Here is a 24,444-nt window from a genome sequence, read left to right as displayed (position 1 = left end):
AAATGTAGACTTAAATTCATGACAATTATAGAACATTCACTGCAAAGCTTTGGACATTTACTTTAACTACTTTATCTAATCTTTTTTTGTACATGTTTTTAGGTTAAAGCCATTCTGAGTGTGGCTGCAAATTCTCACCATTATGTAGAGTATCATATAGAATGATCAGCAGCTAAGAATCAGCCTTTACAAGCCAACAACACATAAGCCACACTTAAGCCATTATAGTTTTGCAACTGGTTTAGATGTGGCTTTATGTAATTTAAGGGAGATGTCATTCATGATATTTTCCAGGCTATTTTACCCCAGAGTGACCATGATTTGAACATGTTCTGCCTTGGAAAATAGAAATAAGGGCTCACACAAGTTTAGGCGCTATATTTTCAAACTGAAAACTGGGCCGGTGTTCCACAAAATAATACGCACATTAATAGTTATGGGGTGCTTTTTCGGATGGTGCTGTGTTGACTAAATTGAATACCGTAGGAGTAAATGCTGCATATGCTTTGAAATAGTGAACTTATTGAAGTAGGCAATTAGATGATCAGAAAAAAATTGAAAAGCTAACTGGAATGCTCTTCTGAATTCACTTCTTTTAAAGTGATATTTTGAGTATTACCTTAGCACTGCCTCATAATCTAACTCACATATCCTCAATCTATACTCTGAAGAGAGCGAACGGAGTAGATTGACAGTCAGTCAAAAGCCTTATTCGGAACACGTTATGTGAACCATAAAAGCACCAGGTTAATACAATAAAATATATTACAATATAGTTATAACATGCATCTCATAAAACCAAAATTTACACAGCGTGAAGACAGTTAAAATAACATCTAAAATAGATTAAAGAAATACAATGGAAAACAAACATCTCGCAAATTAGCATCAAATTCCTGCAATAGCCATTACAATTTAAAATTGATTTAATCTAACACCATTTGAATATAGCCACTAAATCACTAAGGGTAGCGACAGCAAAACAAAGCCTGGCCCTAACCCAATTAACTTATTGTATTCCTTGAGTCATCTAATAGAGCTCTAGTACGGATCACTTCAGAAAGAAACAGGATGACCCAATGGCCTACTGTCATGTCCCCTTTTTCATACAAAACTTTTAAATGCCACCTGATGATGAATGATTCCTTCTTGTAGAAAAAGAGATTTAAGAATGGATATCCTGGGATTAGGTAAAACTTACAAAAAAGTGCTACGTGCTGAGTAGTCTGCTCTGACCAATCATCGCAAGGGCATTTTCAGGTGATTTTACCACAACCTTAATTTTATGGGGGATACAGTCAAATAATGGAAAGTGAAAAAGTGAAAATGAGTTAGAAGGTACCTATATTGTGCATTATTGGTTATCTTGAGGTACAATTTACATCCAGGCTGATCGTTCTATACTATATATTGCCCCACTGTTACCTTGGGGAAGTCTACTTGTACCCTCTTGCCATGGCAGACCCCAAACACATGCTCTGTTATATCTTTTTTTAGAATGACTTAAAATTTCCTCCGGGTGAGACCATAAGTCGCCCTCTGTCTGGCCCAATCCCGACAGGGCCTGCTTTATATTCCGTAGCCAGGAGTTTCTATTCATCATATATAGGTCCACAAATCCTTAAGAATTGATTTAATAAACAAAGTTTCTTGTTTGGACCAACAGATCACCATAATAGGAGGCGATTACTTTCAAGGGTATCCAAGAAGAAATCAACACCCAATTCAAGAGAAGAATGGATGCTGGAGTAGAGGAGGTACTTCCAGGAGTCTCTGTAGAAAGGCATTTTCTATTTTATGTAGAACACCCTTGTCCCCAATAGAGTGAGCATCTGAGCAATTTCTTAGATGCCTACTTTAGAGGTAAACCTCAAAAAAACTTTATTTTTCCTGATCATATTTGATACACAGAGCTACCTATGGTACTTCAAGTCCAGTTTAGATGAAAACTGGATCCTCAGATAACTAAAAGTGTTTGCATTTAGTAATTTCATTTTTGGCACACCTGTATAATGATTTAAAATCCAAAGTTCAATATGGCAGACAGGGTGAATTGACCGCACCTTTTGGTATAAGGAGAGGGTCCAACAGGGGTGCATCCTGGGGGACCTTCTTCTTCTCTTTATACATAAATGATGTGGAAAAAACACTTCAGGCGGTGGATGCAGATACCCCCAGGATTGGGAGGCAGCAGAACCCAATACTACTGTATGGCGACCATGCGTTGCGTTGTTTCCATCTCACGCGATCACAACTCATTGTATAAGTTTTAGCAATATTGATTTTCATACTCTTCCTTTCCATAAAGTCTGAGAATGAGTCTATTAAAACTGCAGACTTTTTGGGGTACATGCTAAGACAGCCGCATAGTGAGCATAAAGGAGTATTGGGATCTGCTTCCTCCGAATCCTGGGTGTATATGCACCCACCACCGGAAGTGTTTCTTCCACATCATTTATGTATAAAGAGAAGAGCAATGTAGAGCTCTGTTGGATACTTCTTCAGGAAATGTGATTGGTTTATTGGTAAGAGTGTATTAATACATCTGCTAATGGATCTGTTAGGAATTAGAAGAACTATGCCCGTTCTCATCTGCCTACTACAGGTTAACTAGAGAAATAATTGAGTGAGTGGGATCAGAAATGCTTCTTCTCCATTGAAAACTGACTACGGTGGAGCCTCACCTATGATAAGGTGGACTGTGCCACTGGAAGGGCTGGATGATGAGTGTTAGTCGGCATTTGCTTTTTGTAACACAAGCCGGTCTGCAGCCATTGTTTTAAAGATTTCCTCTAATAAGTTAGTTATTCAAATAAGATAGTAGTGCGATGGGTTGCAAATGGTCGATCTTAGGCGTCTTTAACAGTTGTGTAATTCTTGATTTGCACATTGCAGTTTGAACAGTGTGAATGTGAAAGGAGTGTGTAGGGTGTTCCTTCTTTTGAAAATGGTACGGTCTACTGTCTGAAGTTTGCAGGCTGTGGTATAGTGTCCGATATGTTGCTTTAAGTTTCATTTGTTATCTTTGTTGGTCTGGGTACTTGTGGGTAGGAGGGGGCATTGTTTCTGCATGTGTGCATTTGTTATGCAAGTAGGTATACGTTTTTTAAATATACTATCAATGGAACACGGTTTGGAGAAAAATGTTGGGATGTTCTACATCTATTTGAGAAAGTAATGCACTTTAGTGGTTTGAGATGGTGGGCTCTTGAATTTTACTGATGAAATAATGTGTTTATTGGTATGATTGCAGCTGTATGTTACATGTTTCTGCTTAAGGCAAATGTGTTTTTGATTGTGTCAGCACTGTTGTGTTTTAGGGCTTCTAGAGATGATTTAATCCACTGTGGTTGTACGGCGTGCTAAATGTGATATCAGTCAAGGAACAGGAAGACTTTTAATTGTTGTTGTGATTAAATGAAAAATAGTGCTGTGAGTGGTAACACGGCTGTTAGCTCCTTCGGCAGTATAGGTCTTGGAAGTAAGTATACCCTTGAGTGCTGGGGCTTGCACTTTAAGGCCTGACTTTTGGTGGATTGTTTGGTTTTAGGATTTATACTTGGCTTAGATTGCGCGGTGGGCAGGTGTGTTATCAGTGTTTTGAGGTTGTGATTGGTCATGTGAAGGAGTTTATTGTGAAGTTAGCAGTGAACAGTGATGAAGCTGAAGGTTATTATGAGAATGTGATATTTTTTGTGGGCTTTCCATTGTACAAGTTGGTGTGGAGTCTCTCAGTGATCAGTTAAAAGAGAATTATGTGAGATCAATTTCTGGAGTTCATGTTACCTATAAGTTATTTATAAATAACAGGACGTTTTTTCAAGACCATATTTCAGAGAGAAGTTCTTAATTTGTATGGTCTGCAGGTGATAACTTTAATCATATTTTCTGTGAGCCAGTACATCAATCAACTGACCTTGTAGGTAAGTAAAAATTTAATAGGATCACAGTGATTTTCTTTATTATATTGCAGAATTAATAGTCAATATTTTAATTTACCATTTCAATATATGTATTTCTCTTAAGGTAAGAATTAGGGTTTTCTTTTTGCAGAACTTAGTTTGAATATATTTTATTGCAAGCTATGTCCATATTGTATTCAACATTAGGATCAGTGGTATCATCAGTAATAGTATGAATGTTAGGATAACAATGGGATCGCTTTAGGGTTAAAATGTAGGAAAGCATTGAGAAAGTGGAGGTGACGGCGCAGGTTAAGATGATGGTGTAGATGCGAAGTGTATATACTTGTTGTGAGGGTAGGTTGTTGTGTTTGGGTCCATGCCACGCTGGGTCAAAGACATTGTTGTCCACGATGTGGAGAATATCTAAAATCAACAACACTCAAGAGTGGTACCTACATTTATTTAAATTTCTTTCAATACAGAAAGTTAATTGTACCACTGTGTTTTACACCATCAAGCCAGGAAGAGACTGTGGATGATAAAAAAATAAATGGCGTAGTAGGAATGTAGAAATGCTGGCAGCATGGCAGTAAATGAAAAGATTAATTCAGGCATATGCTTGGGAATGATAAGTAATGAGTACTTACCTTAATTCATTCTCAAACCAAAATGTCGAGCTTGCAACAACATGGATTGGCAGTCGAGACCTAGGTCCAGATGTGCGAAACACTGGTTGCAAAAAACTGGTCAATAATTGTGACAAGTATTTCTATGACCAGTGTAGAAGCTTGTAGAACCAACTTATGTACAAATAGGTTGATTCACAAAGTCTAGAGTAGTGAGTCATACTACGACAGACCTCATCAATAATCTGAGGTACTCAGAATTGACTCACTAAAATTGGTGGCCATCACTGGAATGGTGACCTCCTGGGGTCAGCAGACCACCATGTCAGGGGTCACTTTTTAAATAAATAAATTGTTTTTTAAATGCAGCCTGATTTTCCGAAGGAAAATGGAATTGCATTTAAAAAAAAAAATGTTTGACATTTTTAAAACTTTTGTTGAAGGTAGACGGTGGTTCCCTGGACCACTCCCTATTCCCCAACAAACTTTTTTTTTACATTCACAAAGTGTAGACTGTCCCAAGGGTACCCCTACTCTTAAGCAGATGGCTTACCACCCTATTTTAAGATTCAGTAAAAATGTTTTGAAAGCGCATGTTGGTCACAAAACTTTGATATATACCATAACATTTCAATATTTGTAAGGGATGTCTTAAACTCATCCCTTCCAACTAGTGATTTGTTCTACCCATATAAACTGATTTTGGGATTTGGTAACCTGTTACTGAATCACATAATGGATTTTATACATTGCAAATTGTGTTTTTTGATCACAAACTCTAAATGGGAGCGTTTGTGACCCCAAAAATGCTTTGTATCTGGCTTTTAAGTACAGAGAAGCAGCCATACGACCATGTTTGCAAGCCAAACAAAATGTACAAGTCAGTGATCATTGACGGGAAGTCAATGCTAAAACAATCAAAGCTTTGAATTTCAATAGACTCTAACATACTAAAATATAGATGAGTATTGTTAAATTGAGGAATATTCTTGATTCAAGAGGAGTACAGGAAGGCTGAGTAATTATATAGGGCAGAGTGAAAAATCCAAAAGTCATTGGGGTTAAGTAGTATGTTGTATAATACAAAACTCTCTGGCTCACATCATCATAACTGTAACTCCCATGTCATTCCTCTCTTTCTTTGTGTCAATCGGCCTCATGCTCATGTGTTGCAGGCAGTCCAGGATGAGTTCCTGAAAGTTCAGCTCCCTTGTCTGACAGCGATTGCAGGAGGGAGGATTCAGATCTCGGCGCACAGGTTACTCCATCACCATAGTGACGAATGTCCCGTCTGCCGAAATATAAATCTCATTAAATCCTATTGGATTTATATTTCAGCATATGGGATATTCATCACTGTTGTGACGGAGTAACACTCCTGCTGAGATCTAAATCAGGCCTTTAGTGTCAGAGTCTGGTGGACAGGGTACTCTGTCGCACATGTGATTGACCACCCACCCCATTTAGGTCAGATGGACCATTAGCTATCCATCGGCAATGCCCCCATTAAATACATCAATGGGAATCTTTCCCCTAATGGCCGATGGAGCAAGGGCCATTTGAAATAGGACATTACATTGTCTGGCCTATTTCGGGTAAATGGTATTTGTTTGGACCTTCACCCTCAGGTAAAACTTGCAGGTGAGTGACAGAAAAAATAAATAATGCCCACATGCAGGGAAAAAATGCCTGGGTGTGGGGATAGAAGTTGTTTGTTTTCTAATAACAAATTCTCACTTTGGGAGTTTATTTTTAAAATCAAAAATCTTTGTAATGAATGGACAACTGAGGTTAAAACTGATGGTGGCTGTCAACTCAACTTTTTGTATCTTGAGATGAACCCTTTATGACGGTGGTTTCTATCAAGGCACAGAGATCACCGCTGCGGCGGTGGTGGTTTCTAAATTTGACAGACAGTAGTTCCTCAGGGGTGGTGTACATAATGTCCTCTACCTCCATGATGACTGTATTCCATCCACTGAACTGTACATTTGGCCCATAGTTAACCCCACATTCAGGCTCACTAGTCCTTTCCGGGCCAGGTCTCAACACTGTGGTCAGATTGTTAGCTGAGTATTATCTAATCCCTCAACATGATATCAGCAGATTAACAAAATAAAAAACTAATGAAACAGACCTGACAAGTTAGGGTAGTGGAAAGAGAATGAACACACAAATATTTGAAAATCTGCCCAGCAGGACAGCCCCCCATCCTTACATACTTTTATGGAACCTATGGGGAATATCTCAGGTTTTAAAATATTTGATCTTCTCTATAGTCACAAAGATCTCACTCCTCAAGTTGATTCTTTGGGGTGGCACAGAAACAATAATTTAAAAAATGAGCCACCTAGTGATATGAAATATTATTTGAGGAGTAAACCTCTTCTTATGCAATATTAAACAGGAAAACACCTCAGTTAATATTGCTGTGAAGCCCAGACCAGACAGATGGAGTTAAAAAATATACCATCCTCCAGCTCAGAAAGTCATTGAAAGAACAAGAATTTGCAAAGCCAATAGGTCTGAATTCCATTTTGGGTTCTGACTAAAACATGAAAAGAAACTTGCTGCAATCAAAAACAAAACAACAAAAACAGTGCTTTCTGTATACAACGCATCTTTAGGATACATATTTTAATATCTGATATTTTAGTATACTTTTGAGATGCAAAATAGTCCTTTTTGCTTTGCAATACACCACTCAAAAGTAGACTTAATTATATAAAAAGCAGCCATTAGCATGACATGAGGTGAAAGGGTATTAATTCCTCTATGTGGAGCAAAAGCTCATCCATGAAATTATAATGAATTGTTAACAATAGGTCTTACAACTGCACAGATGAGTCTGATGATTCCTGACAAAACAGACATTTTGCTGTCCACCTTTACAGCTGCCTGGAATTACAGCCAGCATATTAAGTGTACTTTCCTGTGTTAACCTTTGAAACTTACATGTTCCACTAGTGGTCTTACTGGACAGTCCTGAAGAGGTGTGGGGGACAGAGCAGGGCATGTTGTTTCCAGAAAGTCAAGTTCTAGTTTGAAAACCTCCCCAGCAGGTCTCTGAAATGAAAAACATAATTCTAAACATTTGTAACACCATCACAAAATTATGAAAGACTGTAAAATATGTAGAGTTTTAGATGGGCAACTGTGAACAAAGGGGATGTTTCTCACGAAGGGGTTCATGAGAACATGAAATAGACACTGAAAAGAAAGCTTGAGTTGTCGATACTGTAAATCAGAACCCTAAGGTAGAAAATATCACCTTACGCACAGCGACCCATCTACAATTGTATATGGTATATGGGTTATTAAACACAGAAATGTAAATGGACTGAAAGAGGTAAGGGCGATATCCCGGACTGAGCACGGTTACATCACAGTAGTGGAAAATAAGCCTTAATTTTCACTGCTGTGACATAATTGTAGTGAACTATACTATGGGACCTATATAACACATACCATTATAGATGAGTAACTTTGGTTGCTAAGACTGTTTTCCCAAAAGGGTTTCTGAGGGATATCAGATAGACAACAAGAGTGAAACCCTAGTTGTCTGCATTATTAAATATCTAAATTTAGGGGGGGGCGTGGCTAGCAGCCAGGCATGGCGGCTGCCTTTTAGAGGAGCTCCGGACCCGGGCCGCACTAATCCTGAAATAAATGAGCTAATCTGCGCTGGACAGCCTCCGGAGCGCGATGGTATACAGCGGAACCGGCAGTGAAGACTTGGTGCCACCGGGAGGACGGGGGGGCACCCGTAACAGAAGATATGCCCCCAGCTACCTAATGACGCAGCAATCTGCTGAGCGTGTAACATCAGGAAGGAGTGGAGCGCACCGATCCTTTGTGCTCCCGAGGCGGTGTCACCAAGTCTGAACCGGAGAGACGAAGTCGAGGGTCTGGCAATCATCTGTATTCCCGCAGGACGAAGCGGAGAGGAGCGGCGGTGCCGACTGCGGTGAGGGTGATGCGACAGGCGAGGTGTGGCAGCGTGGCGGGCGCAGCGCCTACGCGAGGACGGGGATGTGAAGAGGCCTGCTCCCGGGCGCCGCGAAGAGACGTGTGGCAGACGGCGCTTCTCATGCACACTGCGCTGTGGAAAAGCGAAGCAAAACAAAGATAAGTGCAGGAGGAAGGAGAGTGCCTGACTGAGATCCCCCAAATAAGAGGTATGGGCAGCGATATGATAAGCCCGATGGGGAGCACGGACACCATGTGCACCTGAAGACGTCAGCGGCTGGGTCTGTACCGTGTGCAGGAGTGCGGAGGGTAGACATTAATTAGCAACGCGTGTGCCCTTAACGGGGGAGGCTCCATTGAGGACTATTTCCGAGGATCTGATTGCACAGTTGTGATTCTGGCGTACTAACGAGACCGGGCAGCCAGGGAGAGGCCGATGAGGGACCCTGGTGAGGCCGTGTGACAGTCAACCCCGGACTATAGCGGCTCTATAACTAAACATTAGCGAAATCTGAACCTACCGTGGAAGCCAATAGACGTGTGATGGTTGTGGCTGTTCCACCCCAAGGCTGCCCTGTATGTTTTGTGTGCAATCTGCTGCCATTTGTAGACTGGAGGTGCCGGTGAGGATGGAATTGTGCTCATCAAATGTTTACCGACGTTTCCAGACGATAGATACCTGACCGATTTTTGAGGCGCAACGTGTGTTCCGCCGCGCGGACCGCGCCGCTGCTTTCCCGGAGTCTTGGCTCGCCCGGACGCCTGTTCCTGGTGCCTTCGTTCCCCGTGCGGGCCCCCGCTCTACTGTGACCGCGGCCGGCCCCCTGGAAGAGACGCGGTCGCCGGACCCGCTGGTACAACTCTGAGCCCCGCGGTCCCGATCCGGCCTCGCGCCACGGACTGTCGCCAGAGGAGCCGGGGGAGAGACGCCCGGACACCTCCTGCACCCTGAACCTGGAACTGGAGGGTAAGCCCCGGCGTGGCCGGTCTCCTACCCCGCTCTGTGGACCACGCTGTGGAGGGCTGCGGACCCCCCTCTCCTTTGGCTTGGTCGGCCGCAACGAGAGCCCAGAGGGAGGGCATCGGTTGTTGGCTTTCACCTGTTGCGGCGCAGACCTATTGGGGATTGCCTCCTGTTCACGACCCCCCCCCTGCCCACGGTAACGTCCAGCGGTACAGCATGGCGCTGGGTGCCTGCTCGCTGCTGGGGGGGGATGTTTCTGTCTCGCCCGCTGCCCGCTTCGCCCTCCCTCTGCCAAACTCCAGCTTCCCGGCGCCGTCCCGGACTGCTGCCGCTGTGGGGGCGCAGCCTCCGCTGACATACGGCTCCGTCCTGGCTGCCCTGCGGGACTTTCGGCTGCGATTGTGTGCCGGCTTGCAAACGCTCAGTGAGCGGTTCGATACCATACTGCCTGCCGCGGGTCGTGAGCGCCCTGCTTGTGATCAACGAGATGTGAGTCTGCCAGTGCTCTGGTCCTCCTGCGGGGAAGCGGCGACCGGGTATAACAGTGCTACATTAGAGTCCGCACTTGGCTTTCCCGGTACCCAGGATGGCACGCCCTCCTGTTCGATGGCGGATACTTTGTTTCCCCGGTCGTTGCTCCCTGCTTTGATGTTGCCTGTCTCACCGCGCCCGCAGGAGCTGCCAGCGGAGCCACAACTGACGCCCACGAGGAACCGTGCACGGTGGTCTACGGCTCCTTTTATACGGAACTTATGTACTTTGCAAGCCAGGTTTGGATTTCATGTGGTGTGCAAGGGGACTTTGTTGGATGATCGGTGGCCATTTTGTGACTTTGCTTCTCCTTCTTCTTCCGTGCGGCCATATTGTCTCTGTTTGTTTGGGATGCGGGGCCTTCACGAGGGGGCGGGCCTACTCGTAAGCCCGCGAACGGGCCAGGGCTAGATTGTTCGATGTCATCATGGTTTCACGGACGGGCTGGACTGGGACTGGAATTGTTGCACATGTTGTACACGCTTGTCGTGATCTGTTTGCCTTCATTTCCTTATTATCGAATGCTCTCTTCACACGACCGTCTTTGGGTGTAGTGGGGTTTCAGTGTGTGGAGGCTTGGTTGGCCGGTGGTGTCGGGTGCTCAGTGGTTGCGTGGGCTCCCCCCCGCCTTTTTCTTTCTTTCTTCCCCTAGTTTCTTCACTCTATTCCTACTTTCTCTCTCGTCTATATTTCGGGTTCATTGGGCGACAGGCACTATGCTGGGGGGGGGGTAGGCCGTAGCCTCCGCATTGGTGTAGGGTGGGGGGGTAAATTACTGTTTTCTCTTAGTTCTATGGGCCTCTTTCTTCATCTCTCTGTGCTATACTTGTTTCGATTCCGGGTCCGGGTGTGGGGTGGATTGTGAAGGGGCGGCGCTTAGGGGGTGTGTATGCACTAATGCTATGATCCTGTTCTCTAGTTACATCGCCTTACTGTATGTGATTTCTATGGCTGTCTTACCGATGCTGCTGCTCTCCAGTGTATGAAGATATCTCGCGGACTCGAATCTCCTTGTTCCTTTCTTTTACTGATTCTGTCTCGATAAAATTATTTTAAAAAACCTTAAAATTAACCTTCACTTCTCCTGCCCCAGTGTCACGGATCCCTCCAGTGTAATCCTGAATCGTTGCTTGCCTTGACCGTTGATGCTTAGGGGGTGTACCGTTTGTTTCTGTGCGCAACGTATTGTGGCCGGCCTGATGGTTGTAGGCCCGTATTTGTTCCTTTACTATGCACAAATAAAGGTTTTTAAAAAAAAAAAAAAAAAAAATATCTAAATTTATACCATAGCAGTGAAAATATATGTGGCCCAATAACAAGTGTAATTTCGAGCAACTGTACTGATAAAGGCACATTCACGAATGTAATACTGGGGAGCAAAAGTCATATTTGAGATTAATACCACAGTACAGCAAAACTGGCAGGAGGAAAACACTTTTGACTGTCTCGCAGTTTGCATGGAACAATTACTTCACGCAGAGAAGCATCTCTCCTAATAACCATGAGGTCACTTCAATGTGACTTTAGGGGTCCACACAAATTTATCCCTTGCATCCTCATTCTAGTGAAAACCGTTTTGGTAAAACACATACACATGATGAAATATCATGGAATAAACCATGTATGTAGATGTGCTAAGTGTAATATGCTATTTATTACCATTGTTCCGTGGCGGCATGACTCATTCAAGGCTTCACCTTTTGTGCGTCATGGACCCTACCCACACTCAACACTGGTGATAGATATCATATTACACTCTGTGGATTAAGCCCTAAACCATTTTTTTATTATTATTAATATGTTTCCTAATTTATGTTCCTTTAACCTTATTCCTATTTTTTACATCTCTTACCTTTTTATTTTTTATTTTACAGCTATAGATTTTCTAAATGTTTTTTCATTTAGAATTGGCCTTTTTATTTGATGTTGACTTCATTACGTATCCTTAAACCTTTACCTGTGTTTTCTTAATTGCAAACCCTCCTAGGCATTGGTCCTAAATTGTATCATTCACATTTTTCTAACACGCGCTACAGTCTGTCAGTCAGTTCCGTCACTGGCTAAGTTCCCTGTGATTGATGGCATTCTGCTCTTTTAGTGTGTCAATCCACTTAAGCCAATGGCTAACTTTACTGTGACTGGCGGCTTTCTGCTCTTTAACAATGAGCAGATCTACACACAACATAGTTCCCTTAAGTGTCATGGACTACAATAGCAATGTGTTGTTTTTTTTAAACCAAAACACCTTTTGCTTTTAGCCCATTTTTCAGTTGAGTGAGGGCTTGGCAGCTTCCCGAACAATGATGTTTTGATAAAAACATGACAAAACAATAATTGACAAAGCACAAGGGTTGCTCCAATCGCCAGACAAATTGCCTTTGCCAATGCTTTTTTTTTGGACCGCGTTCTGAGATATGATGCAATCTCCAGACAAATTGCCTTTGCCAACGCTTTTTTTTGGGACCGCGTTCTGAGATATGATGCAATCTCCAGACAAATTGCCTTTGCCAATGCTTTTTTCATTTTTTTTTTTTTTAGGACCTCGTCCTGAGAAATGATGAACTTTGTGTTGTATTGGTCCCCGGTGCACAAACATACCTGCAATATGGTGATGCCCATTGTATTGAAGCCGATGTAATTGTCATATGATGTAAATGCTGTGATGGTAGCGCCAATATACAAGGCAAAGGCACTGAAATGGAGTGATGCAGTAACAGGGGCTGGGATATGGCTGCCTATACCAACCCTCCAATATGCAGGGCAGCCTCTGGTTACCACTTTGCTCAAAACGAGGTCCAAACACTAATTACTGCTGCCTGTGCTGAGAAAGGAATTGAATGTAGACCACACAAGAAACTCTACTTACAAGAAAAGGATTTCTTCTCGCTAGGTGCTTTAATATGAGAGAGAGGCCTGAGGCAAAGACCCAGTTGCCCCCCTCTTAAAATGGCCCTGATGGCAAGGTTTCCTGTACTAGGGGTAATAACAAGATCTATTTGCCATACAGCCAGTGGCGGCTGGCATTTACCAAGGGTTGGGGGGGGTGAAACTTAAGTTTATTAATCGGGAAACTGCACTACCCACTCCTGGCGCTGCTTTCACAGCATGAAAGCAGCGCCAGGATTGGATACAGCAGGCTCTCTCAGTGCTCCTAAGGGCACTGGAGGCCTGCACTTTCTATAACCCAAGACTAAGACAGCTGGGCTACAGAACTTTAAAATGTGCATGTCAGACTGGCCGTCCCAAGACGTCCAGTCAGGGACTTGTGCATTTTAAAGTGCATAGCTCTCTGCAGCTGCCACTCGCAGCACAGGCCCGCCTCTCCTGACACTTACTCCATGACGGATTACTGAAAAATTAAACGTTAATAAATAAACTTTATTACTGTTTCATTTTTCAGCTCTGGGGCTTGTGCGACGACATTTCTCCACTCAAGTGGAGGAGCTGCCCCTGCATACGGCATATATTTTCCCCCACTGCTTAAAACTCTGGCCATGGTTGGCTCAGCCTCAGTGGTGCAGCCAAATACTGAACGCGAAAGTGAGCCTGACATTTCTTTTTGCTGAAAGAAAAACCCTGGGGCATATCAGCAACAACCGGCGATAATTATCGCTAAGCGCACTTAGCGCTAGGTTAATTATCGCCGGCTAAAGTGGATTTTTATCGCTGAGATAGCGTGCTATTAGCAACGCTTATCTCAAAAGCGATAAAAATCCTAGTGCTGACTGCCAAACGTGAGATTATCGCTGGAAACCCAGCGATAATCTCACGAAGTTTGGCATTAGCTTGATGATAGGGCCTCACATACTTAGCCATGATATCCACCTTCCATAGGATATCATGGCTTAGTCAGTCCTGAAGCAGGCGTAAGGAAAGCAGCGATAACAGGGGTTATCGCTACTTTTCTTGCCGCTATGCTTCATAGTGTGAGGCTTGATGATAGGAGAAATGTCGCTTAGCGACATTTCTCCAGTCATGTCAGGTCAGGAACGCCCACTTTGCATCTCATTAGAGATGCAAAGCTGGGTGTTAAGAATCTGGGCGCTAATGCAAGGTTTCACGCGATAGCGTGACCTTGCTGATTAGGCGATAAAATTATCGCTGCTTTTCGCCCGAAAGCGGACGCAAAAGCGGCGATAATTTTATATTGCCTCGTTGCTGATATGCCCCTCTGTGCTTATAGTAAGTGTTGAGATTTGTATATAGTGTGATTGTGGCCTTAAGAGAACCATTGGCTAGCTGAATGAAGGCATTGTTGTTCCATCTTTAAAGGCTCACCACAGAACCTGGGAAATTGCCCAATAGGCCTGCTTTATGTTGTTTCCAATCTATTCTACCAAGTCAAGCTCATGAACTGGAGAGGCTCAGAGAAAATAAAAGAATGTCTATTAAAAGAGCACAGGCAGCTCTCAGTCACGAAAATCAACGGCGGATCAATCTATTGTGCAATACACTCTGCTCAAGAGGTATGCTTCATTATAGAAGGTCTCTCTTTTTTCCATTTCTTGATTTTTGGACAACGAGTAATGCCAGGTTTTTGGTGGCACTTCATGAGGTCATAGTATGGCCAGGTTTGATATCTATCACATATAGAGTCTATTAAAATAAGACCACATGAATTTGCTATAGAAAGAATTGTACTTTTCTGCTCAAGTGAGGGTCAGGCAAGGATGTGCATTGATTCCTTCCCTTAAAGCATTCATATTAATGAACTGAAAAGAATGTTCTCAAAATCAGGGGTGACTTTTTCCAATATTAACTTACAAATCACAGCTTTTGTTGTCATATCCTTACAATCATTGCCAGAACACTAAATGTGTTAAAATGTCTCATACAAAAATGTATTTATCCTGTCTTGAGCCACGCTTAATAGTAAACTCTTCAAAATCAAAAATAATTTGTGATACCCAGAGATGCACAAAGATCAATTTTTCTATTTTGGTTGAGAAACTAGAAACATTGTCTTCCTTTCAACGCCTGTGGCTGTCCCATACTTCCAATGTCAAGTGGGCAGACAAAATGACAAATTTGTAGAAAAGTATGAGGCAAGCGATAAAGGTTCTAGGTTGTCGCAGATATAGTGGTCTAGTTCAGTTCTGATGAAGGTGGCATCCAACTAGAGGCGAGCCAAAACACTGATGACTGTAGCGGATTGGATGCATGAATAACTTCAAAGGAATTGAATGGTTCATATAAAATTATATAATTCGTCTTAGGCTCCCTTAATATCTCAATGGGGAAAAGGCAACTACACTCCTTCAATAACTTTTTTGTTGTTCAATGTTTTGGAGAGGATAATCTATTTCCCCCCGGTAAGTAGCTTGTCTGTAAGCATTTACATTCATTTAATTAATTGTGTAATTGTCTCACTATTGAATTGTTATTTATTTATTTAACTTTCGTATTCTTTTTTAAAGGATTTTCTTTAAAAATGTAAGTTTCTTAGTTGCTTTGTGGGTAGTGATCTAATGGTTTAGACAGTTCCCATGAATATGTGGGTAAGATTATTTGTTTTATGGTTTCTCTATTAGGAGAATCATTGAACATCTTGGACATCTTTTATGTCTCAGTTTAGATTAGCCAACATGACTGCAGGGCTCACTTCTTCTATAGCCTGGCCAAAGGTAGCAGTTGTCTAAGCAAACCACCACCCATTGCCTACAGTTCCTTTAGCACCTGTCTCCTTTGCAATCAATCTATTATCAAAAGACATGTGAACAATCACATTTTAATCCATTCTTGCAGTGGAAGTAGATTCTCAATCTATACTTCTCTCTTTGAGCCTTGCCTATCTGTACTTCTCTCTTTGAGCCTTGCCTAGGATTGAAGCATTATTCTGCTCAAAGATGCCTCGGGGCTTATTTACAAGCCCCTTGCGCCGCCGGTGCGTCACTTTTTCCAATATAAAAAAATCACAAGATAAACCGCAGAGGAATAAAGCACACTTTTAACACTTTAGCATCATAGATGAGTGTGGAGAAGCAAATCGCATCACATTGCCATTCACAGGAATTGAAGCGGTTCCTAAAATGATTATAGTTGTATTAGGACTGTCAGGTAATGCTCAAAGTGCTTTTCAAAGTCTCTCAGTTCTTAGCAACAACTGGAACTTCTCAGGGGGAGCTGTATGAGGAAACTGTCTAACATTTTTAAGATTTTTGGACTTTCTAATGATAATGTCTATTACTAATTTATTTTGGATTTTAAGCGCTATTGTTATTTCTTTACTTGGTTTAGACTTGTGTGAAAGCTGATAAGGGGGAAACAACCTTTACAACGCAGTCATTACATTGCACTACATTTACAACTCAGTCATTGCATCACAACATCCTTTACAATACATGTCACTACAACGCAGCCATTACATTGCATGTCACTACAACGCATAACACTACAATGCATGTCACTACAACGCAGGCATTAAATCGCATGTCACTACAACGCATACCATTATAACGCATAATACTCCTACACTAACCAACACTTACCCTACTGTTGCACCCCCTGGAGTTAGAATAGTAATTTTTACCCCTACACTATCCACCACTTACCTTAAATGCAATGTAATGGTATGCATTATAATGGTATGTGTTGTGAAGGTATGATGTGATGTAATGGAATGCATTGTAAGTGTAGTTTAAAAAAATGTGTTGTAGTGGCATGCGATGTAAATGTGTGCGTTGTAAAGGATATTGCGATGTAAAAACTGCGTTGTAAAGGCATGCATTGTAAATGTATGCGTTGTAACATCATACATTCCTGATAAGGTTATTTTGGATGGAGCTGAAAGGAGCTGGGCAAAGCAGACACCGGACAAGAGAGATGTAATATGTCACAATATGTTATTTGATTTTGTGTGTTATCTTATTTTTATTTTTTATTTTTTTTAGTTTTTTTTAGTGTGACTTCGAACACAAAGCATCAGAGAGCTTTACATGAGCACCAGTCGCTTTACAGAAGGACACATTCATTGTGTTGGTCATGGAGCGACTGAGTGATTTGCAAAGAATCACAGGATGTTGAGAATCCCTGCCGAGACTAAACCCGGTTCCCCAGCTTTGAGATGGACCGCTCTAGCCGTTAAGCCACATCATTTGTTATGGCACAGCACTTTTCATAATTGTTTAGCATATATGATACCTATTTAGGGGTGGTATATGGAATGTGAGCTCGGGTTAGGAGACCAGCAAGTTCCTTGGGCAAAGGAGGGTCTCTTTTCAAAATTAGAGGCCAAATAGATCTGCAGAAATTGGGATGCTTTTCAAGCATATAGTATCTTAATGGAATTTGGCATTTCAATTATTTAAAGATTGGTTCAATCAAATTGTTTTGGAAATGTAGGTCCTATCATTGAATGCGGCTTTTCGGCACATCAGTTAACCAATCGACACACCACAGGAAAACAGATAGTTAATTATAAATACATTCAATAAGAAACAACCAATGACTGATGAAAACACAGAAGAACACTTCTGTTAGGGGAGAAAAACATTTGAAATATTTAATCAGCAGAGATGCAGAGCAATGCAGTTAAAACCCTGTGGTGTGTGTGCTGGAGAGAAGCAGGGATCAAGGTCAGACACTGGGTCAATGATTTGAGATGTTGCTGGCAAAACTTTGGTAAAGGTTTGAAAAAAGATATGAAATGGAGAATGTAATGCACAGGCAAAGGGAGAACGAGCTACAAAATTAGAGATGAAGAGAGACCTGGATGCAAATAACATAGTGATTTTTTTCTTATTCTTTTTAATAAAAAATGTAGTAATCCCCAACATGAGCTTGGAAAAGTACATAAAGCGAACTTGGGGAGCATGGCTTCGAAGCATTGATCATTGAACTCATGCTCTACTAAGGGCCTGATCACAATCTTGGCGGATGGGACACTCCGTCACAAATGTGATAGATATCCTGCCCCCGTATTATAAGATCCACAGGATATAATGGAATTGTAATTGGGCGGACGGGATATCAGTCACGTGTGTGATAGGGTAACCACGTCCACCAAACTTGTAATCAGGCCCCTGAGATATTTCACAGATACTTTTTTATAGGGGTAGGTAATACTATTCTATGTAAAATGCTCCACTGAGTATTATAAAGCTATTTCTGTCATAAAACAATTTCTTTAGTTTTGCTGCTATAAGTTGACCAATCAAAAAGGTAACTTTGTTGAAAGTAGCCTTGTAATCCTAACGAAGGACCAACACTGAAATCTAGAGCTAATAGTTTACTACTGTGTTATTTTGGCAGTGGACAACAAGCCTCATTTTAGAGGCAGAGGACTGCTATTATGGGACCAAGGCTCAACATCTAAAGACCACCGCATGCAGAGTAGACTAGGGGCAAAGGTGACGCAAGAAGGGTGATGAGTTCGAGCAAGCTGTGGTAGGGTAAGATCATACCCGGTTTTTATGACTGAGAAGGAATGCTAGAGGTGGGGGAAATGTTGTTGTGGCTCTTGCAGATATGAACTTTGGCTAATTTTGACCCTTGCAAAAGTGAACATTTGGCCCCCGCTGATATCAGAGTTGGCTGCTTTGCTCAACGCAGGTATAGGAGTTGACTTTTTGGCCCCTGCGGATATAAATGTTGACGGCTTTGGCTCATGCAGATAGAAGCGTTCGCTGTTTTGGCTCTTGCACAATGTGTAGCGTTCGCTGTTTTGGCCCCTCCAGGAGTAAATGTTGGCTGTTTTGCCTCCTGCAGTTGTAAGTGTTGGCTGCTTTGGCCCTGTAGATATGAGAGTTCACCGTTTTGGCCCTAGCCGGTATAAGGATTGGGTGTTTTGGCTCATGCAGATATAAGGGCTGGCTGCCTTGGTCCTTGCAGATTTATGAGTTGAATGTTTTGGCCCCTGGTAATATATGTGTTGGCCAGTTAGTCTCATGCAGATATAAGTGTTGGCTGTTTTGGCCACTGCAGCTATAGAAACTTCAAACAGTCAAGTCTCTCAATAAGCAGGTTAAATCACAATACTAGAGACCCTATTCTGAGCCCACCCACCTTTAAGGAACAAAACCTACAGCATGAACCAGATAACAGCATGTAAGCCCAACAGCGCGGAACTGTGCATAGAGCCCCTTGCCAGAAATCAAGAATTATCCATTGCAAACATTAGTTTCTATTGCACCAGACTCTAAAATGTTAGCATCCATCGATCTGCGCATGCGTCTCGCCATGTTCACCTTACCCGCTGGAGGACTTTAACTGATTCAATTCGGTTTAAGGTGTGCTTATATCCATGCTGTTGGATGGCGTTGATGTGAGTGACGGCGGCCCAGGCGGCAGCTTCGCTCTCGGGGTCATCACAGTCAAGTGCCCGTATGACAGGAGATGGATGAAAGGCTATGGCTGTGCAGCTCAAGAGCTGAGCCATAAACACTGCAGCTACAAATAATTTCATTTTATGGTTGATCTATGAGCACTTCAATGTCTTGTCAGGGGTAGTAAGCACTCTATAAATATAATTTACAATCTCAAGAAACCCCCTGAAAGGCTTCCAGTGCAGTGTATAAAAAAGGAACCCAGGTGGGAAGTTTGCAGCCCTCACCTGGCATCTTTTATATCCTCATAAATTCTCACAAGGGGGGTAAACTATTTGTTTTGGCCACACTTTGTGTTCCCAATGAAACAGAAAAGTAAACAGTTAAGAAATCAATGCGTCTGTTAATATTTGGATGGGGCGCTGTGCCATGAACTGTCGGACACAATTTGTAAAGTTTGCAGCATTTGGATGTTCCTACAGAAAAACAACCCCAAAAAAGGCTCCCCATCATGAGAGCTTCATGACAAGTCAGAAGTTTCTTCTCATGGATCCAGTTTCAGTGTATGCATTTAACATGGACGTGTCCAGGCATACATAGGAATATGTCTGCTTAATATGTCTCTGCTTTTTCCACATCTGTGTACATTTTATACCAGACCTAAGAGGGAGGAAAGATGGTTACTGGGGAAGGAAGCGGCATGTAGGACCTCTTCATTATTTATTTTATTTTATTTATTTATCGAGTTTTATATAGCGCAAACTGGACACAAAGGTATCAGAGCGCTTTACAGGGATATCACAGCAGCAATAACATGAGATACATGTGGAGTAAATAAAAATACATAGTGGCACTATATAAAAAAAGATATATAAAAAAAGAACACAATATATCGTAGAATATGTGGACAAATAGTTCGGAGGTAGTTAAGGTAGGATGTAAAAGTGCAACTGATGATGACTCTATACATACCCGTCAACTCACACGGTGCCACCGTGTGACACACGATATTGGCTCCCATCACACGGTCTCCTGGTGGGGAGCTGATTTTACACGGTAGCAGGGAAAAGGAGCTGACAACTGCTGTAAATAGTGGTTTTCCAGCTCATTTTCTGAGGCTTTGAACTTCCGACGTCTATTAAGGGGTATGAAAATACCCCAGGACGTCGGCACCAGCCTCAGCAAGCTTATTTTTTTAAGGAGGGGCTTGGGGCTGGGGTTTAAAAGTGCCTCGTAGGTACTTCTCAGCATTAAGCCCCACCCCTTCAAAGCTCCGCCCCCTCCTCACTCAGTGAGATTGTAGTTCAAGTTGGCAGGTATGTCTTTATACTGGATTGATGGAATTGTGTAGCATTTCCTTTAGATGTTGGACCAAAAGTACTCCCTTTTCCCAAAAAGATAAGAACTGGCCTGAATAATATATCATTGAGTCTGTTGTTTGATTGTTGCTTTCTGAGCTCTTGCCCACCACGCTACCTCCCTGAAAAGCCTGTGGCTGCCCTCCCTTAAAATCCTGCCAGTTAAGTGCATAGGAGGCCTTATCCCAGGAAACCAATGGCAACCGGGCCCACGCGCCATTGTTTGGTCGTAGTAGTGCTGACCTGCCCTGTGGTCCCCTGAGTGGGGCTGACACCTGGTGTAAAAAAGAGTGCATGGAGTTCTACTAAGGTATCTAGGACTGTATCTCCCAAAAAGAAAGTGGAATGGTTTTACTCATGTCCCATTATCTCACTGTCAGTGCTGGATGTGGAGTCCCCTCGGCAGTCGAAATTTCGAGGCCCCCCTCGCAAGTTATCACCCAATATGTTTTTAACTTTACCAGCCAATTATAGAGTCTTTAATGTAAAGTTTTCGTTTCTTTGGGTTGATTCATTTTTTTCTATCCTCTGGAAACAATTTAAGAAAGCTTGATTGTAATTTTCTTTCAAAATCAAATCAATATTATTTGACCTGTTGTCGCGGGGCCCCTAAAAGGTGTGGGGCCCATAGGCCGGTGCCTACTTTGCCTATTTGGTAATCTGGAACTGCTCACTGTGATCATATCACATATGAAGCAGAACTGTAAAGCCCATAACATTGTAACATGGTGATACCAAGAGCACTTGCACTGGTGGGAGTCTTCCAAATTACTAAAACACAATGTCCCTATCTTTTCAATACCACCAAGAGAATTCGCTCACCATGGACCAAGTGTCTATGTCAAAGTTCTATTGCTGATAAACAGTGTTATAGCCTGGTCTATAGGTGAGAACAGTTTGGACAATTAGTAGTATTGTATTTACCCCGTCCCTTTGCTTTGCATTGGGGTAACTCCCTTTTCTTTGAAAAAATTCTTCCAAATTAGACACAACTGAGGTGAGCTCAAATGGAAATGAGAAGCCATTTTGATTCTATAGCAACCTCTACAACAAATGGCTGGTTGAAGGAAAGATCATTAATAGTTGAAGATAACAGACACTGGTTCTGGGAGATATATAAGAGAGAGGCCGCAGAGACAACTACCAAAAAAAGTAAATAAACCCATGTTTCCACAAGACACAGGATGAATGTCAAATAATGTTTTTATTTTGGGCATCAAAGGCTCTTTGTTGTTGGTCGGACTATGCTAAATTTACCAGGAAAAATTGATAAAAATGAGCTACTGAACTGGATTTATTCAGATAGTATTTATTGTATTGTTTTATAGATTTAGCAATGTATATGATAGCCCCAAAAAATGATGGGGCTGATTAACAAAAGCATTTATGAGTACGGAAATTTTGATGTTTTGGGTCTCATTTTTGGAACCATTTGAGAGTATGCAAAAGAGTACTACAGACGCAGTACTTAATGTCCTCCAAATTGCTTTGTGAATAGTCCCCTTTGTGTACCCATATTCTACATTCTATTTCTAGAATTAGAGACATAAGTTCACAAAGTCTTAGAAAGCAAAACACACATACAGGTCTCATGGCGGCCGGCACAGGTTAATGCGGTAGGACAGTGCAGGGGCGGGGTGGGAGATGGGAGAAGTTGACATACGACAGCATAGATGTAATTAAATCAATAAATAAATAATACCTATTGCGTCGCCTTCCCCCTACCGCGTCCTGCCCCACTGCGCTTACTTGTGCTGGGTGCGGCTGTAAAACAGAAGTTGAACTAAAGCTTTCCTATCTATTTTCTCTCTTAGCATGGGTATGCATGTGTGTGTTGTGCCACATTGATGTCATCATGGCTTTCAGGGTTGGAGACATGGGCATCCGCAAGGGGGGGTTGAGGGACATTGCTTGCCCCCCTGGATTTTGTACTTGTCCTTTAAAATAATTTCAAGAATGCGCTGCTGGTATGATACCGCCAGCGTGATCTGGAAATTTTTTAAATTATACCCCCCCCAGAAAGAAATCTGTGGACGCCCAGGGTTGGAGGTGTGTATTTTGCCACTTGCAGATGTATGCAAGTTTCATTCCATTATTGGCAGATGTGCTAACGAAATGTTGGCATATATTCTACTATTAAGAGTGCACTGAGTATCCTTATTAGATGCACACGGCTGCCGCCCATTGACACCTAGGAACCAGGGCAATATGAAAACTAATAAAACATATGTTCCAACCTATGGAAATAAATAACAAAATGTTCAGCAACAGGAGAGAATAACCTCTAATAGGAACCCCAGGGAGTAAATCAATATCGTGTTAAAGAAAAATAAAGGGGGACACATCAACATCATATATATATATATATATATATATATATATATATATATATATATATATATATATATATATATATATATATTATCTACTGGCGGTCGCCAGTAGATAGTTATAGTTAGGACCGAGTTTCCATAGGAAATCTGAAAATTCTATTTTGAATAACTTTGGCGCCGGTTGATGAATCCTCGCGAAATTTTCAAAACTAATGGGGCGCTCCGTTCAGCTCCTACCCTGAAAGTCTCGGGGTGATTCGTCAAGCGGGGGCCGAGAAAAAAGGGGGGTCCCAAAACGCGTTTTCCCCTTGCATTTTTCCATAGGACCTTTAGTCGAAGGTACAGCCCGAACGGCTGAACAGAATTACTTGAAATTTGGCAGAGAGGTAGTCCTCAGGTCAGGGAAGTGCCTTTTGCAGGTCTGGTGTCAATCTGTTCAGTAGTTCCTGAGAAAATAGCATTTAAAAGCATATAAATATCTATAAGCGCGCACCGTGCGAGCACCCTAACGTGCGCGAGCGTAATTCTGATTGGTGGTTACATGTTAGTCAACGTTCGAATCGGTCGAAATCAGGAAGTGTCGGCCGCCATTTTGTTTGTTTTCAGTGCGAGAGTGAAAAAGGACGGTGGCGAACGTGAAAAGGGGGCAGGGTAGAGAGTTCCTGACCCCCTAGCCTTTGTCAGGGGGTCCCTGAAGGACCCCGAAGGCAGAATTTTTTTTTAACTTTTTTTTAAAAAAAATCGCGGGGGTGCGCGCACCGTGCGCGCACAGTGAAAACCCCCCCAAAAAAAATAATAATTTTTTTAATACGTAGTTTATTTTAAAATAAATATAAAAAAAAAATAATAATACATAAATAAATTAGCATTTAAAAAAACGTACAAATTCACTTTCACACACGTTATAGTTAGGAATTAGCATTTAAAAAACCTTGCAAATTCACTTAAAAAACCATAGGTTTCACACATGTTATAGTTAGGTGGATATTTCACTCGTAAAAAACCAATGAAATTCCCCCGTTATAGTTAGTTCAGATAACTATAACTCGCGCGACCGCCACTCTATCACAAGGATGATGTCATCAGTGATGTCATGAGTGAGGCCACTGACCATGTCATGAGTGATGTAATATGTGACGTCATGAGCAGTGGATTGCGGGCGCGCGAGTTATAGTTATCTGAACTAACTATAACGGGGGAAATTTCATTGGTTTTTTACGAGTGAAATATCCACCTAACTATAACATGTGTGAAACCTATGGTTTTTTAAGTGAATATATATATATATATATATATATATATATATATATATATATATATATATATATATATATATATATATATATATATATATATATATATATCCACCACAAATGCTCACTTTGAATAAAAGCAAGCAGGACACAGCGTCGGAATTCGACAAAAGCAATTTATTTGAGCTTGACAGCGCTTGCTTACAGTCCGTGAAACGCTATGGCAGACGCGTTTCTGGCCG

At 42.0% G+C, this 24,444-nt stretch overlaps 1 protein-coding gene across 1 annotated transcript in view; it reads right to left on the bottom strand.

The window, feature by feature from the left end:
* AHSG (alpha 2-HS glycoprotein) overlaps positions 1–19,529 on the bottom strand; it is a 77,460-nt gene extending 57,931 nt beyond the window's left edge. The window contains exons 1-2 of the mRNA XM_085635315.1: positions 19,186–19,529; positions 7,487–7,597 (exon numbers count right to left, since the gene is read on the bottom strand). Coding sequence (XP_085491441.1) covers positions 7,487–7,597; positions 19,186–19,398 — 324 coding nt within the window. The 5' untranslated portion in view covers positions 19,399–19,529. The remainder of the gene's footprint in view (positions 1–7,486; positions 7,598–19,185) is intronic.
* Positions 19,530–24,444: the final 4,915 nt, after the last annotated feature.

Source organism: Triturus cristatus, chromosome 11, assembly GCF_964204655.1.
Source record: "Triturus cristatus chromosome 11, aTriCri1.1, whole genome shotgun sequence".
Taxonomy (NCBI): Eukaryota; Metazoa; Chordata; class Amphibia; order Caudata; family Salamandridae; genus Triturus; species Triturus cristatus.
Note: the sequence above shows the minus strand (reverse complement) of the source record. Positions and strands in the feature narration are given on the sequence as shown.